At 32.4% G+C, this 22907-nt stretch overlaps 1 protein-coding gene across 1 annotated transcript in view; it reads right to left on the reverse strand.

Moving 5' to 3' along the window:
* Positions 1-22907, reverse strand: part of Alk (Anaplastic lymphoma kinase) — a 40818-nt gene that overhangs the window by 12984 nt on the left and 4927 nt on the right. The window contains exons 2-17 of the mRNA XM_090117205.1: positions 11559-11647; positions 11098-11216; positions 10104-10308; positions 8947-9028; positions 8585-8651; positions 8030-8342; positions 7500-7666; positions 6773-6960; positions 6130-6289; positions 4564-4711; positions 4004-4150; positions 3537-3696; positions 2809-2988; positions 2112-2257; positions 1363-1474; positions 539-640 (exon numbers count right to left, since the gene is read on the reverse strand). Coding sequence (XP_089973331.1) covers positions 539-640; positions 1363-1474; positions 2112-2257; positions 2809-2988; positions 3537-3696; positions 4004-4150; positions 4564-4711; positions 6130-6289; positions 6773-6960; positions 7500-7666; positions 8030-8342; positions 8585-8651; positions 8947-9028; positions 10104-10308; positions 11098-11216; positions 11559-11647 — 2385 coding nt within the window. The remainder of the gene's footprint in view (positions 1-538; positions 641-1362; positions 1475-2111; positions 2258-2808; positions 2989-3536; positions 3697-4003; positions 4151-4563; positions 4712-6129; positions 6290-6772; positions 6961-7499; positions 7667-8029; positions 8343-8584; positions 8652-8946; positions 9029-10103; positions 10309-11097; positions 11217-11558; positions 11648-22907) is intronic.

Below are 22907 nucleotides of genomic sequence, written 5' to 3' on the forward strand. Positions count from 1 at the left end.
TGCATATTAACATATTATAAATCATTCGGTCATTCTATATGTTATGGCACTAAAAACTCTATAACATCTTTCCTTAATCCATTTGAAAATATGCGTACTTCAATAAACAATGTCACAAAAAATAAACAATTACGTTGTAATTATGTTTTTACAACTTTTAAACAACATATAAACATCTGGACCTATAACGGTACCTTGTGGAACACCTGTATATTAATTCAACTGTAATTGTCCAATAAATCTATTATAACTACGATTTTTTATATTATTATGAATATTTACACACAACTTGAACAATTTTTATTATCCGTACTAAAATAAAATCCCTACTAATATTATAAATGCGAAAGTAACTCTGTCTGTCTGTCTGTTACGCTTTCCCGCTTAAACCTCTCAACCGATTATGATGAAATTTGGCACAGACAATCTCTAGACCCTGAGAAAGAACATAGGCTACCTTTTATCAAAACACTACGCGGGCGAAGCCGCGGGCGGAAGCTACTTCCTTATAAATAATTTTTAAGCTAAATAAACTTACACAAATATAAACAAATGCATGGCACAGTGACCATACAAACAACTCCAATGACGCACAGCACGATGATCAGAAGCCACCATCCTTGGGACCAGGTTTCTTCCACTAAAATAAATATTACAGGACATTAAATAAATAAAAAGAAATATAGTTATACATTTTTATTAAAAAAAAAAATATTTTTTGGTGATATAATATGATAATACTGGATTCGATAACAGTAGCTGAAATTTACATACTGATTTTGTAGTAAATATTATAAAAAATACAGAACTGAATCATACCTAAGTATATCAAAAGGATTTGGATAAATTTTATTTTGAGAAGACAAAATGTGTTTACGAACTAAAATTATGTTTGTTAAATAAAATTATAAACATGAAATTTAGTTGTTCATTATAAAGACCTTTTCTACCTTTTCTCAAGACTCAAAACTCAAACTCAAACATTTTTTTATTCAATTAGACTTCTTTTATAAGCACTTTTGAATCGTCAGGAAATATAATATCATCTAAAAATATTTTCTTTATTTTTTTGATAAATAAGTCCCAATCTAACATAAAACTGAATCTCAAAGAAAAAAAAAGTGTGCGTGTACTAGTGTACACACGTAAGAAGTGAAACTTCTTTATGACCTTATTTTTCAAAAAACAATTTACTATATATGCAACTTTACAGAAATACGTCGAATCACGCGTGGTAGGGATAAGAAAAAGATGGCGCGTAACGGAAAAATATCACCCGTAACGAAAAAATGTTACACTAAATTTTTTTCCAACCCCGATAAAGAAGTTTCACTTCAATAATTAACTACTAAATATACTCACAAATACATTTAGTAGCATCATTAGCATCTGTAGCCCAGGACGCAGGGCAGTAGCATTTCACTTCGCTTCTATATTCGTTCATGGCTACACAGCGGTAGTTGCAACCGCAGGCCTGGAAGTATTTAGTTGTTTTGGTATTTTTGTATCTTTTACAATAATTTTGGTATTATTTTTGGATTTTTCTTCAGGTGTTGATGTTATGGGAGGAGATTTGTTTATAATTATTATAGTAGTATAGTGTTTTTAGTTTTTTTCATCAGGTATAGATTTTATGGATGAATTTATATTTGTCTAATTTTTAATGACTTGGTTGTTAGTTATTTTAAAAACATTTGAAATACAAATTCGAAGTATCATTTCTGAAATTCATTTTGACTAATGTCTTCAGAATCATAAGTATTTTCGATACTGTCTAATTAATCAAAAGGCTTTTTCAAAACCAAACCATTACTTACATTTCTACATTTTGCATAACTAATCAGCAAAAATTTAATACTGATGAATTATCAATTTAAATTATCTATATATTTGCAATTTCTTTAACTTTTACGTACTCAGCTAAAATTTGAACAAGATTACCGTCTTTCTCTTGTATTAATTTTTCATGTCTTACTAATGTTATTTCTTCTATTTCTAAATCATCTACTGCTGATATTATATCTATACTTACTATTTATAATTTTGTAAGCATGTAGAATAATTTATGTGATTGGGCATTGTGAGCAGAAATAAATAAATTAATGACTTACATGTATAGCCGGTATTATAAGTACTTCCCCTGGGCCTGTACGTAAGGCGACACCAGCAGAACTATAATCTTTGATAGCTCTTATATTATCAATATAGGACCAGCCGCCTTCACCGTGCTGGCCTACACCTTCGTGGGTGCTACCACCTGGAGAAATATGGTTTATTATTTCTTTTTTTTTTTGTTAAATAAATTGTTTATTCATAGTTCTACTATAATTTCAAACTTGTACTTGTACTTGTGTTCTGATTGGTGCTAAATAAAGTATTTTTATTGTTCTTTATTGTGTAGGTGTGTAATATATAATAGGGTATATTGTGTGTCTTTATAGTTAATTTCTGCACTTTTATCTGGTCGCTTTTTATGTAGGTACTATTATTTTTTGTTGCCTATTTTTGTGTCTGACTATTATGTCAAAAAAGGCTGTCTCTTTTTTCTTCTCTCTATTTGTTTACGTATCTTCAACGATATAAGCATCTTCATAAACTAAATCACAAGACCAATACGTTAAACAACAAAATAGATTGAAATTGGAACAAAGTAACTATTCTCACGTATTCTGATCTACATTCAATTGTTTGTTACATTTAATATAATTGTCTAAAATGGACAATAAGGCATCAATATAAACTGTTATTTAATTAATAAATGTTGTGTGTTTCTGCATTGCAATAAATGTATATTTCTACTCTACTCACCTAACCACCCTCCACCCCCTCCACCTCTCAAACACCCCCCACCCCCACCACCGAACCCCCCGTCCGCACCCCCAGTACACGCCCGACCCCCCGCACCCCCCTCCTGTAGCGCCCCCCCACGGACGATTTCGAACCCTGGGGTTAAAGGTCCCCTCCGACCTGTCCAACCCCCGCCAGCACCTAGAGAAATATAAATACACATTAAGATACATAATAATATATACAGGGTGTCCCACTATTGGTATACTAAGCGCGAAGATTGTAGTTTAATATACACTGATCACGTAAAAATACTTAAACAACAAAATTACGTCAAAAATTTATTGATAAATTTTTCCTGAAAATCCATGTTTTCTTCTCTAGCTTCGCGCAGCCGGCATATATACCACTTCGCTAAAGTGAGCATTTTGTCTATGAAAACATAATCTTAAACGATAGCTCACGTCGTTGGGCGGGTTGTTTGTTAAGGGTGTACACATAGAGTTCTAAGAATTCATCTATTTGAAAAAAATGCGTCTGGAATTTTATAAGTATTTTTTACGAACTTAGCGTATGCAAAACTATAACCTCCTTTGAGCTTAGTATAACAAAATTGTGGGACACCCTGTATAGATATATAGATGAATAAATAATCAACAAGTACAGCAATCAATCGATCAACCGCGCAATATAACAAATATTAAAAAAACTATTTTTTTTTCCAAACTCAAAAATATCTCCAAACTTACCAGAAGTCCGTCCCGGTTGTCCATACATATACCCCGATTCCGGGGTAGCGTTAGTTCTTCCCCGGGCATGTTGGGAATTATCATCCCGGAACACCCCCACGGATATCCCCCCACCCCCACCACCCACTAGGAGGGGTATGGGACGACCGTTTTTGCCCAGCTGTAATAGAAAGTTTAAAAATGTATCAAATTCGTTATATTTATTTAAATCTATACTATAATAGTAAGGTTAGGTTATTTTTTTTTCATTTAGTAAATTTACTCTTTATTTCGATCTTTTTGATGGTAACGAGATGTCATAATATGTATAGTTTCTACACCTTTGGCAATAAATGGACGTTAATTTCTAAATCTTTTTCTTACTGCACTATCAGATTTTCCTACTTGTATATTTTTACATGTTTTGTAAAACCTAATAAAAAATCTTCTTTTTCTATTTCTACATTATCTATACTACGCAAACTTACCAAAAACACATAAGTAGCACCCCCTCCCCCTCCCCCACCATCGACCACGTGCGTGTTTCTAACTTCGTGTGTTTTGCTTGTAAATATTTGGTATGTATCGTTGGAATCTCGACGAGAGCATTCGTGGCTTTCTTGAGCTGATAATGTCTATAGAAAGAAAATTGAAATTAACAGATGAATGAATGATGGATAGTTACATTATTCGTGTAAATACGAAATAAAATAACAAAATAAACACATCTTGCACAATAGACGATCTTATGGCTACATAACTATCCGGTTACAGGTTAAAAATTATGATTGAAAAAAATGAACAGAAATTATGTTACTCAATAGGGAAAATATTGCAAAAATTGTTATTTAAAGTATCAGAAACAGAATTGCACAAAAAATCAAGTTGATCCTTCGAGCCGGATCTTAAACACAATTAGACTTTAAACTGAAAATAGATCTTTATTATCTTTAAAAATTTACTCTATCCCCGACATTTTAACCAAACATAACCTAACTTAATAATATTACTTAAAATTATACTTAATTTTATCAAATTAATTTCTAACCTTTTTACAAGCATTCTGCCCCTGTTGCCCCACGAGCATATATATTTTCTCAGCGCGATGCAATTCAAATAGACCTCTTGCCTGTGCCCCGTGAGATACTCCTGCCCACATGGAGCCTAAACCACCAGATGCCCCAGTGGCTATTATCCTAGAAAAATAAGTTTAAATAAAAAAAATGAAATGATAAGTGAAAAGTGAACATTGACAGACACTAAGCATTAAGTGACAATGGATACTCTTCGCATAAGTTATTTAGAAATTTAGGTTAACTTAAAATTACTTGTTACTCTTGTTGGCTAGATTGTAATTTATATAAGGTGCTATTTTAAATTAGCAACCTTAAAAATAGAAATAAAATAATTTGGAAAATCCAAAAGTGCACGCCTCATAATTTTTTTTTAATAATTATTTATTAATTATTATTTTTGTTTATTTAATAACAATTAAACCACATCGAATCAGACCCTGAAAAATGAAAGGGTTCTATTCCTGAGCATACTCAAGCGTAAGAGAAAAAAAAAGACTCGATTAGTAAAGTATTTTGGTCGCTATCGTGTTAACAAGAAAAAGGATCCGCACATACAGACACACGGACGTCCAAGACAGAACTTTTTTAAACTGTTTTTTAACTAGTTTAAATAACAAAAATGACATCAAAAATATCATGAACGTTAAAAATAGTGTTTTTTCTTAATATATGTGTGTATGTATTATCTTACAAGTGCAATGCATGATACATAAAGACATTTTAAGTTTGAAAAATCAGATGTTTTGCGCGAAGCGACAGTAGTACCCACCTCAACGCTTCGCTTATGAGGCGTGCAATATTCTCAGAACTTAAAAAGAAACATTGTTAATACCCTGCAGTATCGTACAGATTTTGTTTTATATCGTAATCACAGTCGTAATGTATCGATATCGTAATCCATATCATACGATATTGTAGAATCGTAAATAACCTATTTTAACAATAGAACACAATAGAACAAATGAAACGTTAAGCCAAACATTTAAAACGTATACTAATAAAATATAAATAACCGTCTATTTTTAACTTAAGCTTTTTCACATAATTTGTCAACAAAAATAAGCATCAATTGCAAGTATAATTTGTTTTCCTATTAAGGGGTCCCTCAAGGATCAACACAATGTCCAAAAATATTTCTGTCATTAACTACCCATAAAATGCGGTGTACCCCAAGGTTCTACACTAGGTCCTACAAAACTTTCTTTCACTAACTTCTCATAAAATTTGGTGTCCCCCAAGGTTCAACAATAGGTCCAAAAAACTTTTTACATCTCATTTAATAATATTTTTTCGACTTACGTATACAACCCCTCATTAGGCACCTCCCACACTTGTATCCCAGCATACGGCGTACTATGTACCACGCTAACGCTTACAGTAGTATTGTTTTATGTAGTATTATACAATTATCTGTTTCATGGTGTCCCTCAAGGATCAATATTAGGACCAACAAATATTTCTATCACAACTTTGGTGTACCCCAAGGTTCTACACTAGGTCCAATCAAATTTTCTATTTCTAAATATTTTGATACTTACGTATACAATCCCTCATTAGGCACCTCCCACACTTGTATCCCAGTGTACGGCGTGGAATGTACCACACTAACACTTACAGAAGTGTTGTTATATGCTATATCACACATTGTTTGGTTCGGTCCATATCTGCCCGTCGCACCGCATGTTGTGAAACGGTACACTGTAAGGGGTTTTATTGTTAGAGGGATAAGGACTATTATTGTTTGAAAATTAATGGCAACTACAATTTTGTCTATTTGATTACTATAATATAGTGTTACAGTGTCACAATTTTGTCTGTTTGATTACTATGTATATACCTAGTAATGTTACAATGTCATAGTTACGTAATTATTTAGTAATCTATCTATTTATCTGTAACTCTACTACTTCTGTTCATTGGATTTACTTATTAAGTTGTGTAATATTTCTTATAATTATGACACTTGAATACTTTATTTTGAGATATTATTAACAGCTATACGGCTAATTTTTTTTTCAACATTAATTCACAATAACTCAACAAAGATAAATTTAACAACAAAGCAATTTCATTCTGAAAATAAATGATTTAAGTAAGTATGTCAACAATTTCTTTTTATTACCTTACAATTTATTTTATATTTTTCTGTAATATCTATTACTATATTTTTAATTAACTTACTAGTAGATTCAGCAAAATCTTCATGTGGTGTGGTTTTTTCCTCAAAAACAGGATCATAGTAATTATAATCTCCCAGTTCTGAAGCGTTTATATTTAATCCAAAACATTCGGGAGACATTGAGAAGTCGTCTATAGCTGAATCCGAATATATCCTCATTCCCATTCTTGTTTTGAATAGGAGATAGTACCTGGGAAATGAAGACAAAATAAATATAGGTAATGTAGAAATATCTACAAGAACTTTCCAGAATGAAGGCTGGAATTTTTTATAGAAATAGAGCAATTGTTTTCAATTAATTCGTGAAAAATAAAGTAAATGTGGTTGTATTTGTAGCTATTGAATCAATAAGATACCTGCAATTTAGATAAAAATACTTCTACCTTAACATGCAATTTACTTATCCACTTTTTTTTTGCATCAAGTCTAAGTTTAGTTTTATTTCTACCTACCCTCTTTCATTTGACTTTTGGTTCTTTACACTCGCAAAAAAATAATGTCAATTTTATTTTCATTACTCACAAAATTATCAATAAAATCAAATAGATCATTGTTACCATTAAATTTGAAAATAAACAACACTATTTCAGTATTCATAAGATTTGTAATTTTATTTATTGCATCATTCTAATTGTCAACATTTTTTCTAATTTTATTTATTAGACCATTCATATTGTTAGTATTAAATTTGAAAATAATAATTAAGACATCATAAATACAAAATCTCACCTGCTAGTAATATTAGGTAAGAAAATGGCGGCTCTCAACCAATTCTCCCCTTTGTCCTTAGTAGAGAACCAAAGAGAAGTAGTTATATTACCTCTAGAGGTAAGTTCTACAACGTCAACGCTTAGGGAACCGTAGTTTCGACCATTTTGTTGGTAATAGAAACGTATCTGGAGAAAATTTGGATATTTTAGAAGTAGATAATTATAAATTAGAAGTCAATGATTGATAAAAAGAAAATGCCAAAGTAGTTATCGTTATTGCATCACATACATATGCAGAGGTAAAAATTAAATTTAAGTATAGGAAAGTAGAAGTTATATCGTCATACGATTCTATAAATGGAACAGATGTTATATTGATAATAATTTCTAATAATTACAGAGCAAATTCTGAAATAAACAAAGTCAATCCAACAGCTTTACAAGATATTAAATATCTTAGAAAAGGTTGACTTAAAATTTTAATTTTTTGAACTAATCGCAAATTTTACATTTACTAAAAATAAATTCCATATCAATAAAAACACTTACCGTACAACAATTATAGTATCTCGACGTAATATTCCCATGCACTTTAGGTGGCGGATTAAAAATGACAGTTTTCATAACTGCAGTGGACGCGAAATCCGGTTTCTTTTTATTCGGCCCAGTAACATTCATATTGACGAAGAAATAATATCCCATACAGACGGATAGAGAATAATTCCTATGTGCTGGGGATAGTGGGATAATGGGACTCGCGGTCGTATATAAAATGTTTGGAGGACCACACGTGTGGTCGTAGTTTGGACCTGTTTTGTCGGTTGGTGTTGGACCACTGTGTCTGGACCATTTTAGTATTGGTCTGTAAGGGAAGGTTGAATTAACTTTATCGTTTAGAAAAGTGATTAGATTATTACTGTATAAATTATTGTTTCGGGATGTTTATTGATAAAAAGAGTCTAGGTTCAAAAAAGAGATAAAAGATTAACAAAATGTTCAAAGATTTGAAATATTCTACGTTAAAATAATTAAATTTGACATATTTTTAGTTAAATATGAGGGTATAATTGTAAAATTAAACATTAAATAGACAAAAATACTTACTGAGGGACGTTTTCGAAACCACAAGCATCTTGTTCAAAGTTACAATATGACCCATAGGGCATTTTATCTGAAATTAAAAAGTAATTAAATTCACATGAAATTACAACAACGCTTAAAATTAACACTTGTCTCATAACTTATTTCGCGTTTAAATAAACTTAAAACAATATGAATGACATCACATTCCAGGTAGGTTAACCTGATAAAAACCTTTCTTAATATCATAACAAGCCGTTTAAAAAGATGAAAAAATTTAGTACCTATTAAGTATAAAAATATACAGAAACCTCCTTTTTGAAGTCAATTAAACTTAAGTTTATATGTATTAAATAAAATTTCTTAAATAATAATTTCTAACTCACCACAACTCTGATGTTCGTCAGAGCCATCGTCACAATCCTTTACCAAATCGCATATCTGTTGCATCTTGATACATGACTCTCTCTGCAAGAATATCATTGCATTATAATGAACAACTTAATAAGAATCAGTAGATAGTATAGGTAAACCAGAATCTGATGGCAATTAGGGAAATAAAAATTTTGAGTGTGCAACCCTAGGGAAAATGGACTGAATGATCTTGATACTGCGTATTTTTTATTTTGCCCTCAATATCATTAGTCACATTACACAAGTGGATAATACTGTAATTAATAATGAGATATCCACGTAATATTATGTAGGTACTTATTACATGTATAATATACATTTACACATACCTATATTTGAATATATAATATTATTATGGCATGTGAAAATATGGATGTAATGATAATGCAAATCAAAACTTATTTACTATATTTAACGATTGTTAATATTTTTTTATAAAATAAAACAATAATAAAATAAAATCATGTTTATTTTCGTAAGTAATACACATTATAAAATTGACTTGTACACCTTGGACTTGACAAATAGCCGAATTGGAAACTCCTGTAATAAGTTTCATAAAATTATATTTTAATCAACAAACAATATTATAGTTACCTATTTATAACATTTTTAATTTAAAGTATCAAAACAGGTAAGTCCAACTTAGCAATAAAATCTTACACGCGCTTTAAAATTGAAAATTGTGATGTGTTTGACCCTTCTTCATCGAATATTTTTCTATACACATTGTAAACAACACCTATTGCTTGTGATCGCAGCGGTTTTATCGACATTTCGAAGATTTTGAAGACAAAATCCTAAAAATTAATTATCAACACAAGTAATTTGACAACCAATTTGATAGTTGTCAAATAAAGTTGCCACATGAAAATCTTTTATTTTTTAAATATAAATATGCCATCAGATTCTGGTAGACCTATACTGACCTGTATGTATCTTTTGTTTATTTGTTTGTTTATTCAAAAGTAAATTATATCAAACCAGTTACAAACTATTAAGAACTTCAATAAACGACACTTTTTACAAATTCACCAAATAGACAATATAATTCCCAATTCCGAAGCCCCCAATCATTTTACCATCGATAACTTCGTAAATATACATAAATTACAAATTTCCAACCTACCTTCATAACTCTGCATTTCACTTGTCTAAACTGACACTCCCCGTTATAAACCGGCGGTTCTGGCAAACACTCCACCATGCGAATGTTATCTATCGCTATATGCGGCAATACTTGGGACACGCTCACATAATTTGGTCGGGTTATCTCTATTATAATCCTGACCTCTTGCTGTACTTTGCCTATCATGAACCTCATTGGTAACCACCTGAGGATCAAATTTAATAATTGAATCTATTTCCTTAAAACAAAGTAAAGAAATAAACTCACAATTCAAAAAGTTTCCGAAGCAAAACTCTGCTTACGTATGTGTTGGGCAGAGTTTTCCAATTAACGATTTATGTCAATCGTCAAATGACGTATAAAAAAAATGTGTGCGTGTACTAGGTAGTGTACACACGTGAGAAGTGAAACTTCTATATGACCTTATTTTCAAAAAATAATTTACTTTAAGCAACTTTACAGAAATAATCACGCGTGGTAGGGATAAGAAAAAGATGGCGCGTAACGGAAAAATGTCACGCGTAACGAAAAAACGTTACATTACATTTTTTTTCCAACCCCGATAAAGAAGTTTCACTTCAAAAAAGATTCACAATTCAAAAAGTGTCCGAAGCAAAACTCTGCCTACGTATGTAGGTAGTTTGCGAATGAGCGATACAATAGACTTTGATCTTCACGAAATAAGGTTTAAATTACAATGAATGTTTTATACAACGCTCGGACATTTCTTGACTTGATGACTTGATTGTGAGTCTAGTTGTTTACAGTACGTCAATGTTTATAAAAAAGTTCAGAAAGTCTTTTGTATAAACAGTACCATAATTATATTTAACACCTGTTGCATCGTTACAAGAATATTATCGAAATTGCCAGATTTAATTCATAACAAATAACCATAAATGAACTCTAAATTTTTAGTAGGAAAATAATAAAAAGTCAAGACTAAAAAAACATCGGTACACTGAAATATCTTCTTATCTATTAGAAAACTCACAATTTTTCATTGTTCCCAGCATATTCCTGTAAAATCCACTGCACTTCAGAAAAAGTGGATTCGGAAACAAGTCTGATGCTTGCGTTTTGCATCTTGCTTTGATGCAATTTTACTTCGAGCTGTGAACAAGAGATTTATTAAATAATGTTTAGGATTAAATAAAGATTTGCTTTTGGTTTCGACTTATTTATAGTCTTGTATCTACAAATGTACAAAATATTTTCAAATTTTAAATCGTGATATTTCAATTGGAGACACATCCAACAAAACACAAATTATGTAAATCGGTTCTCGAGAGTGATGTTGTTTTATTATCACATGATGATTGCATGATGCCAATTATTCAAGACAAAAAATTTTCTGATATACAAACAAGAATCGATGGGACTGCAATAATTATATCTAACTGTAGGGTATTTTTAATTATTTAATTTTTCTCTTGTATATTCTCGTGACTGTACCTTGCAAAATTCACGAAGTCCCCGGAATGGCGGTGACTTTATCACCATATTCTCCATAGTTGGGTCCACGGGGAGATAAAGAAAGTGTCCTGTAAAAGAAGAAAAATATAATATACGTAAGAAGATAATTTCAATATAATCAATAATATCAATTCAATGTACAGTGGTAAAAACGTAGAATTAAAAGGCCCTCGGTTCGATTCCCAATGATCTATTTCTAATTTATTATCATCATCATCATCAATACATATAATAAAATCGTAGAAAAGTGATGTCTGTACAATGAAAATATTAAAAAAAAACTTAGCAGGTGTTATTATTAAATCGATCCTGAACCCAAAACTGTAGTTAAAAATTTTTGTCTGTTTGTCTGTTTGTCTGTATGTTCGTGCACGCTAATCTCAGAAACGGCTTATCCGATTTAGATGCGGTTTTCACTAATATATTGTGGTAAGCTTCACTTAACATTTAGTGTTTATTTCATGTCAATCGGTTCATAAATAAAAAAGTTATGACCATTTAAGTTATCACGGCGAACATTTGCTAAGGCATTCTATACATGAATAACTTACATGAATAACTTTATTACGTGAATTATACGCTAAAGTTATTCCTTGACATGTCCAGATGATCATATCGAAAGTACCGTGGGGTGGGGGGGGGTTTAGCTGAGAGGGTAGTAGGGGGATTAAAGGACCTTTATTTCGATTTTTGCTCATAAGTCTAAAACCTGCACAAATAGCATTATGGTTACTTTTAGGTAAATTTTCGAAACGAATTAGATGCGTTTTTTTTTGTTACATTAGTTGTTCTTAGGTATAGTGTATCAAAATCGGTTCATCCATTTATTATATATAGGGGTAAAAGTGGGAATGGAAAAAATGAATGTTGTCAGTTATACCCAAGTGATATCGCTGTCCTAGTTCAACAGTAAGATATCTTAAAAAAAAACAAAATTGAGATAAGTTTTGTTTCATGTGAAAAATTCGCTCTTCTGTCTGGTTCAAAACTCAGATATTTGTAAAACGCAACCAAAGTGCCCAAATTTAAATGTCTCACTGGCATATTTTTAACGACCTTTAGTTCAAGAATCTGACATCTTAAGATATCTTACAAAGTCAGGAAGATTTTTACTTTTCTTTTATTTCTACACAGAGACATCTTCAAATGTCCTTATATGGAATTATAAAAACATTTCTATGTTGAGACATCTAACTGCCAAAAAAAATTAAAATCAGCCAAAAAAACTGGTAAACCTTATACAGTCAATGAAATAGGTTACCAACAGATTTATGACTGGAAAAAACTGTCTAAAATGGGGAAAAATTTCAACTAAGACGAAAATGGACAAAAAATTGTATGGGGTGACATCAAATGTATCCAAGTAAAAATATACCGGCCGAATTGATAACCTCGTCCTTTTTTTTGAAGGCGGTTAAAAAAAGAAGATCCATACAAATTTGGCTACAAAATCTTCGCTTCACAAAGTCGCTTTCTCTGTCCCTATCTCCCTTTGTATGCTTAAATCTTTAAAAGTTAAAACTACGCAACAGATTTTGATGCGGTTTTTTTTAATAGATAGAGTGATTCAAGAGGAAGGTTTTAGTATATAATTTATTAGGTTTTAGACAAAGCGGGCGAAGCCGCGGGCGGTAAGCTAGTAATAGTTAAACTGACTTGTGCAAAAATAATAATAAGATTTTAACTTATAATATGAGACTGATTTGTGCAATTAAGATACTAGGTATAATAAATAATACATTACAAGCAAACTATTTCTCAGTTTTTAATTAATTTTCCTATCCCGTTACCAAACATTTCCGCGGATTTAGTCGGACAACTTACATTCTCAAATATCGATGTACTGTAATACTGAGATATCTTAAAATTGTGTCGATCTCAGTGGATTTTCCATAAGTTTGGAAGCTTGGTTGGATAAATCTTTAGTATTTCTTAAACAAAACAAAAAACAATAACTCTATGAATTACAATATAAACTTAATTTTTAATAAACCATTTTAGAGACAACATTAAAAATACAAAACATGTTTTATTTAGTCTGAGTTCAATATAAGGTTATCTTACTATTAAAAGCCTTAAAACTAATATTCAAATTATGTTATTAATATTGAAATATAAATAACTCCGTAACACATTAAACCAAACTATAGTTTTAAAAAATCAACCACATTTCAATAAACAACGAGTGAATTAATGACACTAAAATCATAAAAGTATGAATAACTCAAAACATACTTTGTTCAAAATATCTTACTGTTGAACTAGGGCAGCGATATAGGTATCAAATGAAAATAGACGACCTGTCAGAAACAATTAGTCAAATTTTATCAAAATCGGTTCATCCATTTATTTTATATAGGGGTAAAAGTAGGAATAAATAAATGAATTTTATCAAATATACTCAAGTGACGTATCTAATAAAAGACATGACGTGTAAAGTACAATAAGACATATTTTATCAAAATTGGTTCATCCATTTATTGGATATAGCCATAGGTATAAAAGTGGGAATAAAAAAATTAATTTTGTCAAATTGGGTATATTTGACAGTGGCATATCAAATGAAAGGGCATGACATGACGTGAGAAGTATAATGAGGCATCTAGGTATTTAATCAAAATCGGTTCATCCATTTATTGAATTATAGCGGTAAAAGTGGGAATGAATAATCGAATGTGATCAAATAATATACTCAAGCGGCATATCAATTGACGTCTGAATTACAATTAGTCATGTTTTATCAAAATCGGTTCATCTGTTTATTACATATTATAGGGCACCTTAGGGGTGATATAGTGGGGATAAATAATCCAAATGGAGCACCAAACGAAAGGATATGACGTGTAGGTACATATAGGTACAATTAGACATGGTTTACATCAAAATCGGTTCTGCCATTTACTAGGGGTGAAAGGGAAAAGTTGAAAGTCTGTGAAAGTAGAAGGATATGGGAGCGGGAGGATAGCCATACCCTGGAAATTTTGAATTCTTTTGTACCTAAGTTTTTTTAGCTCAGTTTAGTAATAAATTTTACTAACAGTTATTTTGTGTTATTATTTATTTTATTTCTTTACTGTAAAATAATCTGTAAGTACTTATAATTTAGTTGTTTATGGTAGTACGTGTTTCAAGACGTGTTTACTCAATAATTGTGTGTTAATTAGTAACTACTATGCAGTCACTATTCCACGCGGACGAAGTCGCGGGCACAGCTAGTCGTAACTATAACACAATACATAAATAGATTAACTTGGATTAACATAAAGGATAGGTTTTATCTCGGAAATCCCACGGGAACGAGAACTACGCAGGTTTTTCTAAACGCGGACGAAGCCGCGAGCGGAAAGCTGACCATCAGAATCAGGTACTAGCTGCTCCGCGCGGTTTCACCCGCGTGGGCCGTGGCTCCACTCCTGTTGGTCGTAGCGTGATGATATATAGCCTATAGCCATCCTCGATAAATGGGCTATCTAACACCGAAAGAATTTGTCAAATCGGGCCAGTAGTTCCCGAGATTAGCGCGTTCAAACAAAAAAACAAACTCTTCCGCTTTATAATATTAGTATAGATATTCCTGAACAAAAACATACAAAAACCATTTGCAGTGTAGATACAAAAACAAATCAAACGACGTTTGAATTGTACCTAAAAGCTCTAAATATAGCACAGGATTTCATTCCATACAATAGGTATCTAGTGAATGCAAATGGCCAATCCATTCCCTTTTTAGACTCATTCAGTGGCTAAAATAGATGGATCTGTGTGAAGTTAGCTGCATGTGCTTAATACGGTGAAATATGTGATATATGTATACTGTATAGTATTCCATTAATATTATAAAGTTGAAGAGTTTATTTGTTAGTTTGTTTGAACGCGCTAATCTCAGGAACTACCTACTGAGCCGATTTCAAAAATTCTTTCAGTGTTAGATAGTCCATTTATCGAGGAAGCTGTGGAGGAAGGCAGGCTATATAGGTATCATCACGCTAAGACCAACAGGAGCGGAGCAATGCGGACTACATAGTATAAAACAAAGTCGCTTTCTTTGTCCTCATGACCCTTTGTATGCTTAAATTTTTAAAACTATACGCAACGTATTTTAATGCGGTTTTTTTAAATAGATAGAGATAAGGAAGGTTTTAGTAGGTATATAATTTATTAGGTTTTAGATAAAGCGGCCGAAGCCGCGGGCGGTAAGCTAGTATAATATCTATAACTAGCTGCGCCCTGCGATTTCGCAACCGCATGGCTCCGCTCCTGTTAGTCTTAGAGTGATGATATTTAGCCTATAGCCTTCGTCGATAAATGGGCTATCTAATAATTTTTAAAAAATAATTTTTCAAATCAGAACAGTAGTTCCTTTGATTAGCATGTTCAAACAAACAAACTCTTCAGCTTTATAATATTATCATAGACTAGATTTCCGCCCGCGGCTCCGCCCGCGTTTTCAAAGGAAAACCCGCATAGTTCCCGTTCCCGTGGGATTTCCGGGATAAAACCTATCCTATGTGTTAATCCAAGTTACCCTCTAATCTCTATATGTGTGCTAATAGCTAGAGAGCTAGCGCAAAGCTACCTGTATGTATTTGACCAGACCTGCATTTTTGTGTGTTGATTCCCCTATACCTACTATACATGAGATGAGGAGTCACTAAGCCCAGAGTGGTGGACGGGGCGCGCGCTCGGGTAAGACACGTGGAAATTTTTGGCGAACTTTGAAACCATTTGACCACGTCTGCCATTTTGATATTTGAAAATAGATTATTATTACTATCGGAAAATAACAATGGCAGACCATTATCACGCGGATAACATTCTGGCAGACACTTATGAAAGTGCTGAAAAAAATACAATTTTGAAAGTATTTGACCAGATCTGCCATTCATATATTTTATTTATTAGGGTCTTAAAAACTTATTTTCGAAACGGCAGACATTTTCATTGCGTACAGACTTCAGCAGACAACAAAACTTTACAGACTTCAGCAGTCAACAAGACTTAGCTTCTACATGGTCAGATGTATATTCATCTTTGACGCCTCGGTCAAATCGTTAACATGGTCGTTGTATAAGCTCCGTATTTAATAATTATTTAGTGTTCTAAAAGTTTGTTAAAACAAGTTTTCTCTATAACATTTTTCTAAAATAAACTTATTGTGTACGAACAATAACAGTGCAACAAGTATTTAATGTGATTTCAATTAATTTAGTGAGTAAAGTAATTCTTTAACAAATAATAAAGTGTCGGGTAGTGTCCTGCGGCAGCATCTCCTTGCAAGCGATTACCGCACGTAAGTCCTGCGAGCGACCGGGTGATATCTCCGTGCGGCCGCTTGCCGTGCGCTACGAGTCGACGCGCGGCAAAGATAAGCTTCCGCAGAACTGACACGGAAGTATATTGTAAAAAGAATTACGCTGTTACAGTTAACATATTATTAAGTTAATATGAAGTGCTCCGGTTGCCTTAAATCTTTTAAAGATAACAACTTCGTCAAATGTTCGTCTGCAGTCTGTGGAAAAAATTTTTGTCCATTATGTATTGACGTGAGTGGATTATCCGCAGAACAGAAAAACATATGGGAGTGCCCTAACTGCTCCTCGGCTCAAAAGAGAGGGGGTGATAATAGTAATACCCCGGTGAGGTGCAGCGGCGATTCTCATTTTATTACGATGCGTAAAAAAGATACGACCGCTGCGACAGTGACGGGTGAAGACGTAAAGGAACTCACTACCGAAATTCGTCGTCTGACCCAGGAACTTTCCTCCGTCAAGCTGAAATTAGAAGACGCCACTCAATCGTTAATAATTTGTAACGAGCGCCTAGACAAACTTGAGGAAAAGGTTAATACTAGCGAATCGCGTATCAAACTACTGGAAAGTAACTCTAGGCAGATTGATGACCTGAAAGTCACTATATCCAATCTTCAATGCGAATTAAACTTACAAGCACAACAATATCTACGTAATGAAATTGAAATAGCCGGTATTCCGGAGACCTCTCACGAAAACCTTCAGCATATTACATTGTTAGCGGCTCGAAAAGTCGGCGTGGAACTAAGCGATGTAGACATCGACTGGGCAATGCGAGTGGGTCCCCGTATTTTGAAGGAGAAGGGCCCTAACAATACCAATAAGCTGTCCCGCCCCGTTGTTGTTCGATTTCTTCGACGTTCGAAGCGTGACGAGATATTGAAAGCCGCAAAATCAAGGAAAAACATTAGCAGTGCAGATTTTAATTTACCCGGAGATGCTTGTAAGATTTATATAAATGAAAGATTAACCAAAGATAATCGAATTTTATTTCGTGAAGCTCGAAGTCTATATAAGAACTTCGGTTATGCATTCTGTTGGTGCAGTAACGGAAATGTTTATGTTAGACAACGCGAAGGGAAAAGCGCAATTCATATCCGGTCACGAGAAGTTCTTGCCAATATTTTTAACACAGACAAACACGTCACCAGTCAGTCGTAGTAATAACATTATTGATTCGTTTTCTTTTAATTGTAAAAGTCTTAATTATTGTTCGATTAGTCTAATAAGAAACCTATTTGTCTTATATCTTCATCGAAATATGTTAACTGTGTATAACTTTGTATTATTTCACATAATTATGTATATATTACATTCTATAATTTATTTTTATATATATTTATTTTATTGTACTTATTATAAACATAAAATATTATATAATTTCACATTAATTTATGATAAAGAAAATTATAATATATTATTAATGCACTTTAGCACATACACAGATTTGCTACAATATTATCACCAGGCGAGAAAAAATATTTATCACATTTCAAAAAATTATTTTCACTTTTGTTCCCAATATATAAAAATACTCAAATGGATCTTAACAATTATTTTCAATGGCTGCGAATAACATTGCAACAGACTTAGATTCGTATAAAATAAAATGTAACACTGTTTCTAACCTTGAATCATGCAGATCTTATCTTACAAGTGAATATAATTTAAAAATCTTTTGTTTAAATATTCGTAGTATAAATAAAAACTTCGATAGTTTAATTGTAGCATTAAAACGTTTAAATATAGTGTATGATGTTATTATACTCACAGAATGTTGGCTCAATGATCTGTTGCAAATTCCTATACTACCTAATTACACTGCTTATAAAACTAGCAAGTTCATTAACCAAAACGGTGGAGTTGTGGCTTATGTTCGGAATGCCCTGAGCGTTTCAGTGTCGGAACCTTTAATCGACGATGCAAATTGTTTGCAGCTTGTGCTGGATGAAAAAACCTGCATATTAGGTATTTATCGCTCCCCGTCCTTCAGAAATCCTTCAATATTTCTTGGTTCTTTGCACATGCACCTTACAACACTAAATTTTCAATATTTGGTTTTGGCGGGTGATATCAACATCGACATTTTGCCACAGTCTGCAAACTCCTGGTGGCATGATTATTTATGTATCTTGGCAGAATTTGGTCTTGTTCCCGCGATTACACAGCCTACTAGAGAAGGGGCATGTCTCGATCATATTTTTGTCAAAACGAACAAAGCTGTCCTAGGATTAGTTTGTGGAACTGATATAACAGATCACGATACTGTCATGGTTGGCATGAGACTTGGGAAGATAAAAACTCAAGCACCAAAAATGTTTATGTTTAAAAGAAATATAGATCTCATCAAAAACGACCTAAAAACAGTAAATTGGTCCGAAGTTATGGCTATAAAGGATATACATACTTTGGTTGAGACATTTACAGAAACACTATTAACAATAATTCATAAACACACTCAAAAAATTTATTGTTCCAGGTCAAAATATATCTTAAAGCCGTGGATAACTCCTGGTCTTTTGCGTTGCATCCGTCACAGAGATCGTCTTCACATTCGAGTTAAACGAAACTCTCTTGATACAGTTTTACTCCACGTCTACCACCGTTATCGCAATTTTACTAATAATCTTTTGAAAAAGCTGAAACGCGAGTATGAAGCCAATATCCTAAGTTCTAGTGTAGGAAACCCCAAAAAGCTCTGGAATGCAGTTAAAAATATTTGTTACATAGATAACCACAAAAATAAACCTTCAGATCTTTTAAATATCAATAAAAATGGAACTACTGAATCTCTTAATATATGTAACGAACATTTCACCTCTGTTGGCGAATCATATGCTACTCGTATTTTAAATAACTTACAAATAACTCAAGATACATTAGCGTCAAGTATTAAATCGAACAATATCCCAGATAAATCATTCTTTTTGAGTCCAACAGACACATTTGAAGTTGAAAACCTTATTTTACAATTACGCAATGAAAAATCACCTGGCATTGATGGCCTTAATAATTCAATAATTAAGCAGATTCGGGAAGAAATCTTATGTCCTTTAACGTCAATTTATAATCGAAGTCTATCACTCGGTATTTTCCCTAATAGCTGGAAGGTTGCTGCAGTTTGCCCAATTTATAAATCAGGAACTCGTGACAATCCCAATAACTATAGGCCGATATCACTGTTAGGCGTTTTTTCTAAAATTCTTGAGAAAATTGTTAACTCTCGACTTACCAAGTTTCTAGAGTCCAATAATCTTCTATCTTCGCGTCAGTTCGGTTTCAGATGTCAAAAAAGTACGTCAGATGCTGTGAGCCTATTAACATCAATAGTATCTTCACATTTGGACAACAAAAACGCATGTCTCAGTGTTTTTCTAGACCTTGCGAAGGCCTTCGACACTGTTTCTATCCCACTGCTGCTTAGAAAACTTCATGATAAGGGTGTTAGGGGTCATGCATTGCTATGGTTTGAAACTTATCTCAGAGGGAGACTTCAATGTGTAAAGATTGGAGAGAGTGTTAGTGCCACGAAAGAAGTTAATTACGGTGTTCCACAGGGCAGCATCCTGGGTCCGACTCTCTTCATTCTTTACATGGATGATATTCACAACCTCCCCCTTAGCGGTGCTGATATTCTTTGTTATGCGGATGACACTGCTATCACTTTTCACGGTGGCAGTTGGGATGAGGCAGTGTTAGCTGCAAGGCAGGGAATGATACAGGTAAATTCTTGGCTCGAACGTAACTTATTGACTCTGAATCTAGACAAGACGAATTTTATCTGCTTTCATAAGACTGCTGCGTCCGCCTCTTGCCTTATAGAATTAATTAATATATCTCCTGACGGTTGTGCACCTCAATACATTAAAAGAGTTGAAGTTACCAAGTATTTGGGAGTTTTGGTAGATCAAAATCTGAGTTTTAAGAATCACATAAATCTTCTGTCTGATCGCGTGCGTAAAATCATTTTTATTATGAAGCAACTCCGCCGATCTGCCGACGTCAAATTACTTAAAACTATATATTTCGCGCTATGTCAATCTCTAATTACTTACTGCATTGGTTCGTGGGGAGGTGCCGTTAAGTCAAACCTAATTCGTATTGAAAGGGCTCAACGAGCGGTACTTAAAACTATGCTGCAAAAACCTTTTAGATACCCTACCTTTAACCTTTATAAAGACGCTAGTGTTCTTACAGTCCGCCAACTTTTCATCCTTGATAAAATTATATCTACGCACAAATGGGTGATTACCTCTCCCAATTACAAGGATTACGTAAGAAAGCGTATTTACAAAATACCAAATGTTCGTGTTAATACTTCTTTTGCTAAGCGTTTCAATCCTTTTGTTGGTATATTTATTTATAATAAAATTTGCTCCAATTGTAACATTAAAAACTGTTCTCCGAAAAAAGCAAAGATCATCGTAACTAACTTCCTTAATTCTCTGAACTACGTATCAACAGAAAATCTTCTTGCATCTTTATTTTAATTCGTGTATAATCGGCACTTATATCATTTCATAATTATTATATTTATTGTTATATGTATAGGTATATATTTATTATGTATATATTATTTTATTTATTTCATAATATATTATATTATTTATTTCATAATATATTATATTTATTTTATTTTTTAGTACCTTTAGTTTTTATTATCCTGTAGCATTAAAGTCATGGAATGCTTTTGAACGTGTTGTTATAGTTGATTATACCGAGGATACCTAGTTTTTTGTAAAATCGTCTCAGTGCCCACGATACAGGCTTGCCTAGTGTGGGTACTATTGGTAAACCTTTATTATAAACCTAGATAAAGCCAAATGTATGTAAAACGTGCAACATAAATACAATTGTAACTGTGTAAAACATATGTATGGTTTTTAAATAAATATATTTTTCATTTTTTCATTTTCATATATATGTATTACGTTCCCTGACCTTACATCAATGATTTACTTTATTAATGTTTTTAATTTTTATGGTCATTTACATTTAATTTTGAAAACTATGGAATAAAATTTATAAATTTGATGATACAAAACTAAATACATTCGTAAAGAATCTCAAATATAAAGTTGTGTTGCAAATAACAAATCATCATTTAAATATTTAGTTTATTTCTTTATTTAAGAAACAATTAACAATTACAAAACAACATAAAAAACACGCATGAATTTATTGAAATGTTCATTCATCATCACTATCGTATGGCGTTGTGTGACTCGTCTTCATAATCCATTGAATTGGATTCTGTAAAAGTAAAACGTAAATTATATAATAAAAGAAATGAGTAAAGTCAAAAATAATTATTAAAGAATTAATCATTATAAACTTACCTAGTAAGGCAATGCCTTTGATGTCGCACGATGCCGCCGCGCCGCCACTGTAGGTACTTCTGCTGCTACATGAAAATATGCAAGGGTTGCAACAAATGGGAAATAAAACAATTGTGATTATTACTATTATGATGTAATCATTTATTCATATGTACATTCAAAACAATTGCGATTATTAAATCTGATGTAATTATTTTTTCATAAATATATAATTATTATTAATTACATAATATATTGCACTGTGAAATATTTACGTATCACTTTATTTTTGATGTTCTTAATAATTAAAAGACAATTATTGTCTTTTATAAAATTTAAGTGACGCATTCGCATTGGGATCAACAATCCGATAAGAAAAGAATGGAGACAACATATACATAGCTTTGATTTCAATTCTACAGATACAAAATATACAATCTATCTAAAATGATACAACGGATGTTTCCTGCATTTTCTCGTCAAAATACCGAAAACACGTAATTATTGTATAGTAGTTGGGCGTGAAAGTAAAAAAAACAAATGAAAAGTGTTTTCCGTATGATTATTTATTAAATTTACGCGATTAAGAATAATTTCAACGATACAATTTAGTAACCGAGAATTCAGAGAAGGATTAAAGAAAATACCTGCCTGATCATTTTATCAAACTCTATAAGAATTATGGTTATTTCGCGTCACTC

The sequence above is a fragment of the Colias eurytheme genome, chromosome 27 (genome assembly GCF_061535395.1).
Source record: "Colias eurytheme isolate Ceu_HAF_F1 chromosome 27, ilColEury1 Martin Lab GWU primary, whole genome shotgun sequence".
Classification (NCBI taxonomy): domain Eukaryota; kingdom Metazoa; phylum Arthropoda; class Insecta; order Lepidoptera; family Pieridae; genus Colias; species Colias eurytheme.